The 13450-nt window shown below is 47.8% G+C and overlaps 1 protein-coding gene across 11 annotated transcripts in view; it reads right to left on the reverse strand.

Annotated features, from left to right (window-relative positions):
• LOC147099635 (trinucleotide repeat-containing gene 6B protein-like) overlaps positions 1-13450 on the reverse strand; it is a 199804-nt gene that overhangs the window by 51788 nt on the left and 134566 nt on the right. For all 11 annotated transcript variants that reach the window (XM_085969901.1, XM_085969898.1, XM_085969900.1 and 8 more), the window contains 3 exons: positions 12066-12087; positions 7358-7696; positions 2683-5100 (listed from right to left, as the gene is read on the reverse strand). In XM_085969901.1, coding sequence (XP_085826027.1) covers positions 2683-5100; positions 7358-7696; positions 12066-12087 — 2779 coding nt within the window. The remainder of the gene's footprint in view (positions 1-2682; positions 5101-7357; positions 7697-12065; positions 12088-13450) is intronic.

Raw genomic sequence — 13450 nt, forward strand, 5'->3', positions numbered from 1 at the left:
TCCATAGAACAGTGGGAAGAGGTCAGAAATGTTTTCCATGGTGTTTTGTTAAAACCCCAAAGCAAATTGTCAAATTTCTTACCGGAGCTTTCATGAAAAACCATGCGCTTTAACTTAAAATTCCAAAAGCAGGATCTTATCTGTTGGTTATTGTAAACTGATATAAAACTGCAGCCTCCGTACAGAATCCAGAGATTCCTTTCCCAGCAAAGGGAGGTGCAGCTTGTAGGACACAAAGAAGCCTGTGTGTGTGTGCGCGTACACTGCAGCTCGGACTTCCCGGCATCAGTCTGCACCTGCTGCCAACTTCTCTCGCAGGGCAGTAACTCAGTAGCAAGTGAACAGAAGATGAGGGGAGAGTCAGAAAAAAAAGGACATAACTCAGACAGGGGCAATGGCTAACGGATGCAATTTCTCAGATCAGAGCACGGGACACAAATACAAAATTAACAAAACTTGTGTGCCAAGAAATTAGGAGACGCCCCCTCACTCCGAGATACGTGGAACAGCTGTCAAGGAAGCAGTCATTGGTCATGATTAACCCTATTAAAAAAAAGCTGGAACAATATCTCTTTCAGAAGGCGATTGAAGCGGATAAAGACAGACACAGCTCAATAAATGATCCAACAGCTGATAGTGCAGGGATGATCAGCTGGGGAATGTGACTGCTCAGAGATAGAAGTGTGGGATTGCAAAGCTGGATTAATAGTTTGGAATTCGCTTGATTTCCATAGGGACTGAAGAAAACGTCCAAAGAGTTTCATCTGTGATTGGCCGCCATCAGTTGGACGATGTAGGCTCCACATTCGGGCAAATCCAACAACTGGAGCACCTTGCCATGAAGGGCGGTTGAGGCCAGCTCACTTTGCACATTTAATAAGATACTGTAAATGGGTTGATATTTTGGATGGATGAGATCAAATGAACTAAACAACATAAGAATTAGAAGCAGGAGTCGCCCCCTCGAGCCTGCTCCGCCATTCAATAAGATCATGGCTGATCTTCGACCTCAACTCCACTTTCCCGTCCGATCCCCATATCCCTCGATTCCCCTAGAGTCCAAAGATCTATCGATCTCAGCCTTGAATATACTCAACGACTGAGCCTCCACAGCCCTCGGGGGTAGAGAATTCCAAAGATTCACCACCCTCTCAGTGAAGAAATTTCTCCTCATCTCAGTCCTAAAGGGCTATCTTCATCCAAACCCATCATGTGAGCTTGTGAAACTATACACAGTGTACGCAGCAACACCTCTGATGGGTTATAGTTTATGTACCATAAAGACAACTGTACACATTGATAACGCAGATCTGTGGCATTCAGTTGTGAATGTATCGCTCCCACTGCTGTCGGGGCCTCTTCAGGTACCCTGGCATTCATACACACAACAGCTTGTATTTATATAGCGCCTTTAACGTAGTAAAACATCCCAAGGCGCTTCACAGGAGTATAAGACAAAAATTTGACACCGAGCCACAGAGAGAAATTAGGGCAGGTGACCAAAAGCTTGGTCAAAGAGGTAGGTTTTAAGGAGCATCTTAAAGGAGGAAAGAGAGGTAGCGTGGCGGAGAGGTTTAGGGAGGGAATTCCAGAACTCGGGGCCCAGGCAGCAGACGGCACGGCCGCCAATGGTGGAGCGATTATAATCAGGGATGCTCAAGAGGGCAGAGTTAGAGGAGCGCAGATATCTTGGGGGGGTTGTGGGGCTGGAGGAGGTTACAGAGATAGGGAGGGGCGAGGCCACGGAGGGATTTGAAAACAAGGATGAGAATTTTGAAATCGAGGCGTTGCTTAACCGGGAGCCAATGGAGGTCAGCGAGCACAGGGGGGTGATAGGTGAATGGGACTTGGAGCGAGTTAGGACACGGGCAGCAGAGTTTTGGATGACCTCAAGTTATGTAGGGTAGAATGCGAGAGGCCAGCCAGGAGTGCGTTGCAATAGTCAAGTCTAGAGGTAACAAAGGCATGGATGAGGGTTTCAGCAGCAGATGAGCCGAGGCAAAGGTGGAAACGGGCGATGTTAGAGGTGGAAACAGGCAGTCTTAGTTATGCCGCGGCTGTGTGGTCGGAAGCTCATTTCAGGGTCAAATGTGACACCAAGGTTGCGAACAGTGTGGTTATGTTCGATGCCCTTGCTGGACTGGAATATAGACCTCTAGTTGATGGCAGCTCCCCGACACATTGTCCAAGTGGTCACTCTACATGTGTGAGCCTAGATAGCAAGCACTGGCAGACTAATCAGTCACAAAGAGCATAATTACCAGGCCACCCCAACCCTGCTCTCGCCTGATGCCTGCACCCATGCACTGACCAGAAAAGGTCACTGGATAAGGATCAGCCCAGGAAACCCTGACCGAGTCTCCCCTCCCTAGTCAAACTATCACGTCTTAAATGCCAACCTGGCTGGGATCAGTTAACGCCGCACAGACTGGGAATTAAACGTGGAACTTTCTGGACTGTATAACTTAGTGCTACACCTGCCGATGCATTTATCCACTGCAGTTATCAGTGGAGCTGGCAGTTGAATTTGGTTGGAATAATACAAGAACCAGTAAGATCAGGAGATGCCTCGATATTTCCATAAATTGAAGCTCCCCTGAACTGATCAACACAATTTGTTTGCTTGTACAGTACACACTTGTATAAAAAGTAGAAGGACGTACAAATAACTGGGCGACTTACCAGAACTTGATGTGGAGCCTCTTCCTGTAACCGCATTGGATGCATTCTGCTCCCGTGGCATCGGCCCACTTCCAGAGCTCTCGTTTTGGGAGTTCTTGTCCCACAGATTCACATTCTTGTAGTTGTAGCTGTTGGGATCTCCCCAGGCGGAGGTGCCATCATCAATCTCCATCTTTCGGGAGATGGACTGGGGTGAAGGCTCTTCCCATCCAGTAGGTTCTTCCTCCTTTGGCACAGTTGGGATGGGTGCAGGTGGCACAGTTGCAGGTGGCACAGGCGCTGAGCCCCAACCAGATCCTGACTGCCGGCTACCAGCAGACGGAGTGCCCCAAGAGCCAGACACCTCTTGCTGCTTGTTCCAATTCGGAGGGGCTGTTTTGGACGGCTCACCCCATCCCTGGTGTCTTGTGGGGTCGTCCCACCCACCTCTCTGATTGGAATTAGAATTACTGCCACCTCCCCATGATCCTACCTCACCACGACCACTCTCACCCCACCTTGAGTTCGAACTGTCCCAGCCACCTGCTTTTGGTTGTTCAGCTGGTTGCCCACCTCCATCGGCCCAACCATTATTGGCAGACCAACCTTGAGCTGGTTGCTGTCTTGCACCCCAACCCGGTTCCTTGGGTCTAGGCCCATCATTCCATGATGGTGTCTTCTCTTCTGGTGTTCCACCTCCCCAACCTTGACTGTTCTTTGGGTCCACCCAGCCACTGGGATTCTTAGAATCCTTCCACTCCATGTTTGAAGACTGCGGAGCATCTCCCCACCCAGAGGCGGAGTGACTGCTTTGACTGGGCCCTTCGCCCCAGCCCCCTGAGTTAGTGCTCTGAGCGGCGGTGCTCTCCCACCCTTCTGTTCCTTTATCAGTGCGCCTCTCATTCCTGGGGGACTCCTGGACATCCCACATTGTGTTCTGTTTTATCTGAGTTTGGCCCCACCCAGTGTTGGACAACACTCTCGGGTCCAGATCAGCCCTGTTTATTACAGTCTGCAATACCTCATCTTGGTCAGGAGGCTCGGTCTTGTTTAAGCGCCGTCCTCCTGGGTGGTTTTCAGTGCCTCCCTTTTTGTTGTTGCTTCGACTACCCGAGTCACTCCCAGTGGAACTGGAGGCCTTTACCCAGTTGGAATTTTGGGAGTTCTCTCCTTGGTTTTCTGGGAGGGGGTTTACCCTGTGATTGTCCCATCCGCCTGTGCCACAATTCTGTTCATTAGGAGGGCCACCCCACTCCCCTTCTGAGCGATTATCAGTCCCTGGCTGCTGACCCCACAAACCCTGAGCACCACCAGGTGCTGCTCTGTTCCCTTTCCCCCAGTTTTTTGCCTTATTGGGGTCTTGTGCCTCAGAGTCCCACGAGCCGCCATTATTGTCCCACGATTCAGTTCTCGATCTATTCACCAGTAACTGTTTCATACCAGAGCCAGTTTTGGCTGCATCGTCACCATTGCGTCCATTATTGCCATCAGCTCCTGTACCATTCTGTCCAGGAATCGAGTCAGTTCCCGAAGAGCCCCAAACTGTATTCCAAGTTCCCCCAGCTCCCCGTCCTTCCATAGTTCCTCTAATACTGCCTTCGGATGAGGCTTCAGTGCTCACAGATTGATTCAATACCAAGGGGTTTCCCAAACCCATTCCTAAGGGCATGTTCCAGGTCCCATTCCCTGTCGTATCAGACACTCCCTTATTTTGCAAAGGGTTCCCGGTGCTCTGTGAGCTTGCATTCAAAGAGTTAGTGTCGCCATTATTTGGTCCATCAGTGTTAAGAGCTTGAGGCTGTTCTCCAACAGAAGCATTCCATGTAACACCCGCATTTTCCGTTTTTGACTGTTTTGCCCAGGCGCTTGCAGAAGTACCATCCTGATCCCTAGGGCTTTGACCTACTGCACTAAGTTGTGCGCTGGAGCTCGAAATGTCCGTCTCCAAAGTCCCTTTTCCAGAAGTGCCCTCCTGGCCCAACACTGGCCAGGCCGATGGGTTGATATTTGGGTTCAAGGTCAACCCAAGGCCCGCTCCATCGAGGCTGCTCAAGTTTTTCCAATTGTTAAGTCCGTCTTTGCTCTCCGAAGAGATGGAAGATGCGTGACTGGGTTTAGGCACGAGGCCCATGTTCCAGGCCCCCAATTTACATTCATTCTTGCCGCTCCCAGCAGCGAACTGGTTCGCAGTTCCTTTGCCGCTCCTGGCAGCGCCACTCGCAGGTGGCAGGCTCTTCTCGGAGCCGAGGGTTGAGGCACCTTCGTTGTCTACGTGTTCCGAAGCCGACTCAGAGTCTCTGCCTGTGATGCAGGGCCAAGCCTCCATATCAGACCCGTCTACGATTAACTTATCCCAGCCGTGGTTGAGGTCAGTGCTGGATGAGCCAGAACCCCAAGCAGAATTTGCATAATTTGAACCAGCACCTCCAGGGTTTGCGTCTACAAAAAAGAAGCAAAATATGAATAATCATCGCCGTGTTATTAAATATCACCGAGTAAAAAAAAATCAAAATCAGTTATAGTGGGTAGGATTTTCAAAAATCAATTTTCTCATAGAAACATAGAAGATAGGAGCAGGAGTAGGCCATTCGGCCCCTCGAGCCTGCTCCACCATTCAATGAGATCATGGCTGATCATCCAAACTCAGTACCCTGTCCCTGCCTTCTCCCCATATCCCTTGATCCCTTTAGCCTTAAGAAATATATCCAACTCCTTCTTAAATATAATTAATGAATTGGCCTCTACTGCCTTCTGTGGTAGAGAATTCCACAGGTTCACCACTCTCTGGGTGAAGAAATTCCTCCTCATCTCAGTCCTAAATGGCTTACCCCTTATCCTTAGACTGTGACCCCTGGTTCTGGACTCCCCCGCCATCGGGAACATCCTTCCTGCATCTAGTCTGTCTAGTCCTGTTAGAATTTTATAAGTTTCAATGAGATCCCCTCTCATTCTTCTAAACTCCAGTGAGTATAAGCCCAATCGTCCCAATCTCTCCTCATACGTCATTCCTGCCATCCCAGGTATCAGCCTGGTGAATCTTCGCTGAACTCCTTCCATGGCAAGAACATCCTTCCTCAGATAAGGCAACCAAAACTGCACACAATACTGACACCAAGAATATCTGATGGTTTATCTTTAGCAACAATTAAAAAAGGAGGGAATAAAAGTAAAATAAGCAACTGACTACAGATACACACAGCCTTCAACATCAAGTACCAAATAAGATTCCACCTTTTAGCCTTTCAAAAGAACACCAGTAATTTAATGGGCGACGTGGGCAAGGACAGCGTCTGGTTCCGCACTGAGCTATGCAGACCACATGGTCCCAAGTTGGATCTCCGGTCTGTGCCGGGTTGGCTGCTCTCAGCCGGGGCAGCAGTTGGGGCGAGGGAAGGGTGCGACAATTAGCCTTAGTGCCCATGGAAGGAAAACACTGTTAAGCTTTCCATTCTTGACTGCTATCCAGTTTAAGGTTCCCGATTACTATTCAGTGGCCTTTGCTGGAGAGCGAGTGTTGGCGGAGGATGGGATCAGGCTCGCTTGCGATGGCCTCTAGGTCAAATAGCCCAACAACAATGTTCATAAAAAGGATTATAAAAAGGTTTTGGGTGAGGTACTGAAGGGCAGCTAGTGCCTGTGGAATTGTACATCAGCGAGAGCCGCCCCACCTTCAGGAGAGAAGAAAGCTTGCAAGAAGAACAGACTGTACATAGATTTCAGCAATCGTTGCCGTGAGCTGAGCGAGCATGGCCTGGGCTGTGGAAGTGTTCCTCCTGTGGGCAGATAGCGTCAGGTCTGCAGGAAGAATTTCTCCCCATACCCAGGTTTTGTCCCCCGTGCCAGTGACGAAGTTCCTGACTTCCACACATTGATGCGGAGATCACAAATCCCATCGGTGGGGAAGCCGAGCTTGCATACCAACCACGTGCACAATACGCATGTACTGCACTTATTTTCTCTCCCTCATCGCATGAACACCCCTCAGGAAAAAAACATAGAAACATAGAAGATAGGAGCAGGAGTAGGCCATTCGGCCCCTCGAGCCTGCTCCGCCATTCAATGAGATCATGGCTGATCATCCAATTTCAGTACCCTGTCCCTGCCTTCTCCCCATATCCCTTGATCCCTTTAGCCTTAAGAAATATATCCAACTCCTTCTTGAATATATTTAATGAATTGGCCTCAACTGCCTTCTGTGGTAGAGAATTCCACAGGTTCACCACTCTCTGGGTGAAGAAATTCCTCCTCATCTCAGTCCTAAATGGCTTACCCCTTATCCTTAGACTGTGACCTCTGGTTCTGGACTCCCCCGCCATCGGGAACATCCTTCCTGCATCTAGTCTGTCTAGTCCTGTTAGAACTTTATAAGTTTCGATGAGATCCCCTCTCATTCTTCTAAACTCCAGCGAGTACAAGCCCAATCGACCCAATCTCTCCTCGTACGTCATTCCTGCCAGTAATACCAGCCGTCTCCGCATGGGCGTTCGCTGGTATTGAACAAGGAGGCTTCATACAGGGTCTTACAGCACCACAGCAAGTGCTGGCCCCTGTCGTCATTTTGCAAGTGGAGAACCGGTTAAGGAACAACGCTGAAAAGAAACCCAATCCTCATCTATTCGACTAGAGCAGCCGTTGGTTTTAAATTTCCCCATAGAACCATTGAAGGGAAGGTTGAAAAGGAACACGACCTACTTACCCACTGGTGTGCTGCCGTGCTGCAGCGGACCGTTGGGTTGTGTCAATGGTTGTGCAGTGCCAGGGTTTGATCCCGGCAACCCAGGAGGCCCCGCCCCACCTCCAAGAAGCCCACAGGAAGGCGGAGGGGGCTGACCACGTTTTAGTAACACTTTGTGCTCGTGCTGGCGAAATCGAGGAGGCACCTCACGGGGCAGATAGCGGGCGGCGCTCTGTGGCTGGCCGTTGGTGGCCACCGCCCTTTTGGCATTGTTACCACCGTTGCCGGCTGGTGTTGGAACGCTGCCAACTAGGGTGGCAGTTGGAGGCTGGCTTAGGCTTGGCTTCGTCGCTTCGGGCACTAGGGAAAAAATATTTTGAACAATTCGTTATTAGGAGAGAAACTCAGATACGTACAAATAGAAAAAGGACATTTATTTAATTTCTACAAGGTTAGAGGAAAAGAAGAATGAATAACCTTTCATGTTTTATCAGGTATGAAGAAATACGAAAATTGAAGTTTTCAACATTATGAATGCAATTGACAAAGGAGCGTCTGGCACGAATACAGACAAGAGTTAGCGCTGCTGGGTCCACTGACTTGAAGAAAACCATCTTAAGTGAGAGTTTGGCTCAGTCGGTAACACTCACTTCCAAATCAGAAGGTCGTGGGTTCAAGTCCCACTCCAGGACTTGAGCACATAATCTCGACTAACACTTCAACACAGTACTGAGGGAGTGCTGCACCGTCTTCCGGACGTGACTTTAAACTGAGACCCCGTCTTGCCTGTTCAGGTGGACGTGAAAGATCCCATGGCACGATTGACAGAAGCGCAGGGAGCTTCTCAAGTGTCTTGGCCAATGTTGCAACAGTGATTTACACTTCAAAAGTACATCATTGGCCGGAAAGCTCTTTGAAACGTCTTGTGGTCTTTAAAGGCACTATATGAATGCAAATTTTCTCTTTCCTTCTTCAGCATTTATCTCTCAGCCAACACCATCAAATCAGATAAGCTGGTCATTTATCTCAGTGTCGTTTGTGGGCCTTTGCTGTATGCAAATGTGCTGCTGTGTTGGCAACAGTCAGTACACTTCAAAAGTAGCTCATTATCTGTTGAGCGCTGTGGGACGCACTACACTTCCAAGCCAGTCTCCGCTAACTTTGTAGGATTGCCATCTAAGATAGGTACAGTTCCCGAAGCAGTGCAGGCAGGTTCACTGGAACTTTACCGAGCAGCTATTGGTGTAACCAAGACACGAAATCTTAGGGCAGGCAAGCCAGTGGAACGCGTCTGCAAGGTTGCTTTGATGCTTTTACCACTTTGAGCAGTTACTCAGTACGCACCTGACATACGCAGAGCATGTTTTAATATAAGTCGAATTCATTTAGAGAAAGGGTTGTGAAATACTTAAAATAAGGTGACAGTTTAAAAGAGCTAAGAAGCGAACCGTTCCAGTGGTTTCATTCCGGTAAACACTGACTAATCAGAGGTTAAAGCGAGCCATTTGGGTGAACAATTTATGGGTTAGCAGCCAGAAAAGGTGAAAAATGGGATCAATCTGGGCTTAAAATGACAAGCCTGGTTATCAATAGCACTCAAAAGAGCAAACCACTTTATGATTGATTGGGGTTTTTTTCCTGGGATTTTAGAATATGGGTTTAAATCTGGAACGCTGATATCACCAGAGCACTAACTCAGAGAGTTACCGAGCCCGACAGTGCAAAGGAGCTGAATGGACAGAAAACAGAAGATGCTGGAAACACACAGATCAGTCAGCACCTCAATGGGAAGGAGCCTCTCCCCTTCTATTTCAGTTGCTGATTGACAGGATTTCCAGTAGTTTTTGTTTCTCTCTCAAATTTCCAGCAATTGCTGTTTTTCTTTTAATCTCTGTAAGCTCCCTCTATTTTCTCCCTCATTACCAGTGGTGACTGAGCGATCTGCGCCTAAGCCTTTAATGAATGCCGCTCTGAACCAACCTCGAGGAGTTATGCAACAGCAGCACAGAGATGACTCTTTGTCCAATGCCCCTGCCTCTCCCTTGCTCCAGAAACACTTGCTTTCAAGCCCCACGTTTCCCGGCGGATGTGCGCATTTAGCCAGTCCCAAACCAGATGGAGGTAGGCTAGCACGAGATGGGTTGGGGTTGTAAAAGGAGAAAAAAAGCCAGCATGAAGAGGGAAGGAGAAAAGTGCTAGCAAGAAACTGGGAGAGAGAGGGAGAGTGTAGAAGGGGGGGGAGAGGAGGGAGAAATGCCCCAGCTTGAACTAGAGAAGTGGAGGGGGCAATGGGAAAATAGCATTAAAAGGATGGGAAAGGGGCAAGAAGCAGATTCCCCACATACAGCTGTTTATAAAGCCTGTGGGCTTCATGGTAAGTAACTTACAGGACCACAAGGAGAAAAGGTTTAGAGAATCCCGCTTTAAGGGGGGCGTGCACTGAACGGGTACATTTCTGCGTAGTAGTTAGAACCACAGAGAACAGCAGTGCACCACAGGTCCGCCAGCACCCGAGAGAGAACTCGCAGGTCAAAGTGATGCAGAGTCCCACAGAATCAATGCCAGGAAAAGTTCCCCCGCCGGCCGGTGCTGGTCTTTCAGATGCTGACAGATCTACTGTGCATTTCTGGTTTTATTTCCAATTTCCAGCATCCACAGTTTTTCCACTTACATCTACGACGACATGTTACATTTACTTATATGGGATAGGTCACTGCGGTATTGAGGGCTGCATACAAATCTCACTGCAAACCACACTACAGTCAAGCCCACTTATTAAGGGCCAGGTAGTTTATCATCTTGAGATCCAAGCTGCGCTCTGCTGACTATGACGGATTTTCAGCTAAGACCAAGGGGAACAGTTTGCAACGACCGGGTCTGTTCTAATGAGGGCGGGCTGCACTTGGCACTGTCTCAAAGTGTTCATGTAACACTGCGCTGCTGTGCTTGGTTCATTGATGCAGGATGTTGGCCCGCTGAGAACAGGCGTGCCACAGGATGGCTAGTGTTTCAAACAAAGATCTTTTATTTGAAACCTTATGGGCCGTGCATAGAGGGCTGTGGATGCTCAGTCGTTTAGTATATTCAAGGCTGAGATCGATAGATTTTTGAATTCTAAGGGAATCAAGGGATAGGGGGATCAGGCAGGAAAGGGGAGTCGAGGTCGAAGATCAGCCACGATCGTACTGAATGGCAGAGCAGGTTCGAGGGGATGTGTGGCCAACTCCTGCCCCTAATTCGGATAGTCTGCCTTAGATTTATTGGGCACCTGACAATTACGTTTTTTTTAAAAACAGGATTCAAAATATACATTTTTCGTAACGCCAATCTGCTACGACCTGGAAACACTGCAGGTCAGAGCTCTATTTTAAAGACAGCGGAGGAGCTATTTCTGGGTTACATATGAAAAGAACGAGAAAAGCCTATCAGGCCCCATCCAGATAACAGTGCAATCTGGCACACCATTCACAGACCTCCTAATCACCATCTCCTGGAGGGGCAAAAAACAGAAGACAAACAGTGGCCAATTCAGGAAGCAGTCCAGGAAATTCCTCTCCAACATCCCAAGGCAAGTAAGCAAGCTCCAGGAGACCCCAATAGCTCATGATGTTAGGACTCTCAGACACAAGATGAACTCCGCGCACAAAAGGGGGATGAAATAAATGAAACTAACGGCCAGGATTGTTTCTTTCCTCATGGAAAAGAGGTTCCTGCTCCTGATCATTATCCAATATCCTCCGCGGGAAAGGGCACTAATGTGCACATCTAAAAAAAGTCAGGATATAGGGATGCCTGTATCCAAAGTCCATCAGGCTGCTGCTGCCTGTGTAGATCATACATGAAGAATGGCCACATGGTGAGCTACTGGAAGCCTGACAGCATTCCAAATTAAGTGCCTTTGAGAGAGATGGGGAGACATTTGGCCAAAAAAATAAATCTCCTCTTTTGCAAAGAACCTTGCAATGTCTCATCAGCAGTGCGCTCTTGCCAAACATTACTCGCCACTTGGGGCCCTAAAACCTTCACTGTACCGAAGCCAAAAAACTTGTTTGCAGGTTCTCACTTTAGTAAAAAGATGCTGGAGTGAGGTTTTTAAAAAAAATATATTATATAAAATTAATATCTACAGCCCAGGGCACTACACTGCGCTACGACTGCAGCTAGGCAGTCAACCATTTCCCTGCTGGTTTCAGATACGAAGGGTGCTGCGATGGCTCCCTCTGATGGTGGCACGAGGTGCCAGAAATTTGGCACCAATCCCTCATTTGAAGTGAACTTCCTTCATTCCAGTCCCCAGTCCAGATTTTTTTTTAACTACTTAAAATAAATGGAACTTCAGAGTGGTTACAATGCATTAGTTCAGACAACAAACACACAAAAATGACACCTCTGAGGTTTAGTGCAAACATTGAGTTTAGAATAATAGTCTTGCAATCATTCGTATTACAATTCCGTCAGAAAACAGTTTGGAAACCAGCACAATAAAGGGCAGTCCCAATAATACCGAGGGGGTTAAACAGTACAGTTACTCCTATGTACTTTTAAGCGCTCATCAGTTTAGTTAGGTTACCGGATTTGAATTTCTCGCTTAAATTTGTGTGCATATATTTATGGAAGTACGTGTTGTGTGTCTGTGTTTATGTTTGTGTTTGTGTGCGTATACACATAAATGTAGATAGCACAAAAATACATTTTTGAACTTTGTTCCCAAGATAAAAAAGTCGCTTACCTTTGGTTTTTTGTTCTGTAACCTGAAACACAAGAACAGGAAGCGCTGTGTCAGTGCAACGTAATGAATCCAAATCAGCAGGCTCCTGCTCAAAAACCAACGGCCTCAAAAGCATTAACTCCTACTTGGCTCTCCAATAGCCCTTTTACCATCGAGGCAGGGGAAACGGAGCATCACCGCAGGGCTCTCCTGCCACCGAGGACCCTTCCAAATGTAAACATGCAATCTCCAGAGTCCAGCAGCCTTGAAGACTCACTGACTGGTGGGAGTTGGGTTTACTGGCCCCCGTGCTCAGTTGTTGAAGACGTGAAGCTGGTTCCATCCATTTTGCGTGTAGTCATTGAAGTTTCGGCATCAGCCTTCAACGGGTCCAAGGGGAATGGTGCCAAACAACAAATATAAAATCAGAAAGTGGCACATGGTGGCTGTCACAGTGCCGCCCTCCCGACAGCAGTTACCAGAGTTAGAAATTCCTGGGAATGACAATCCAGTTTCCACTGCAGGATCAAAGTTCCCCATTACCCGTGTAATGACCAAATCACCAATTTTAAGTGAGCGGTGTTAAAAACAGAACTTTACTGAATGGGGAGTTCTGTTGACCTGTGCTGAGGGGCTGGTGATGAAACATACAGAGATAATGTAGAATATCGGACACCGGCAGGGTCAGCTCCAATGTTGTCACTGGGATTGTTTAGGGCATTGGTACAGTGAGAATTATTTAAAGGCACTTTACTGTTGTAGAACCCTGATTTTTGTGGCAAAACCCAGAATGTTCATGGAAGGGGAGAGAGAGGGGGAGGCGCGAGGAGGGGGGGAGTGAGGAGAGAGAGGAGAGAGAGAGGCGGAAAGCAAAGTGATATTGCAGATCTTGATTTGTAATCACTGTTTCTGGTTATTGTGAAAGACACTGTGCTATATACATAACAGTGTTTGAAGTTCGGTCTGGGAGAAAGCAAAGACCCTTTTATCTTACATTTAATTTCCCCTTACCTTCTCTTCCCTTTCCCCAGGGATGGGAGAAAACAAAACGTTACCTTCCCACAGCCCAGCCCCTCACGATCATTATGAACTCGATGTTAAAATATCCTGGTTAAATGCACACTGGCTTCACATTTGCAGTGTGAAAGCTTTTGCTGGGCCATTCACTCGCCCAAGTGCACAGATTCTCGGTTTATCAGCTCAATAAACACCCAACTATCTCACCGAGCTGTCCTGCACCTCTTTCAGCAAACTTTAATCTTTTCGAATGTTTTTATACAAGTAGATCTTGGCTAGGAGTCTATCCATGTTCAGTTGCTACAGCTAAACACCTGTGAAGAACATGAACATCTGTTGTCAAGGTCACCCGCTAAACTGGTGCAGGCATCTAAAACAAATTCTACTTG

Source organism: Somniosus microcephalus, chromosome 28, assembly GCF_052327205.1.
Source record: "Somniosus microcephalus isolate GS21.2 chromosome 28, FLI_Smic_1.0, whole genome shotgun sequence".
Lineage (NCBI taxonomy): Eukaryota > Metazoa > Chordata > Chondrichthyes > Squaliformes > Somniosidae > Somniosus > Somniosus microcephalus.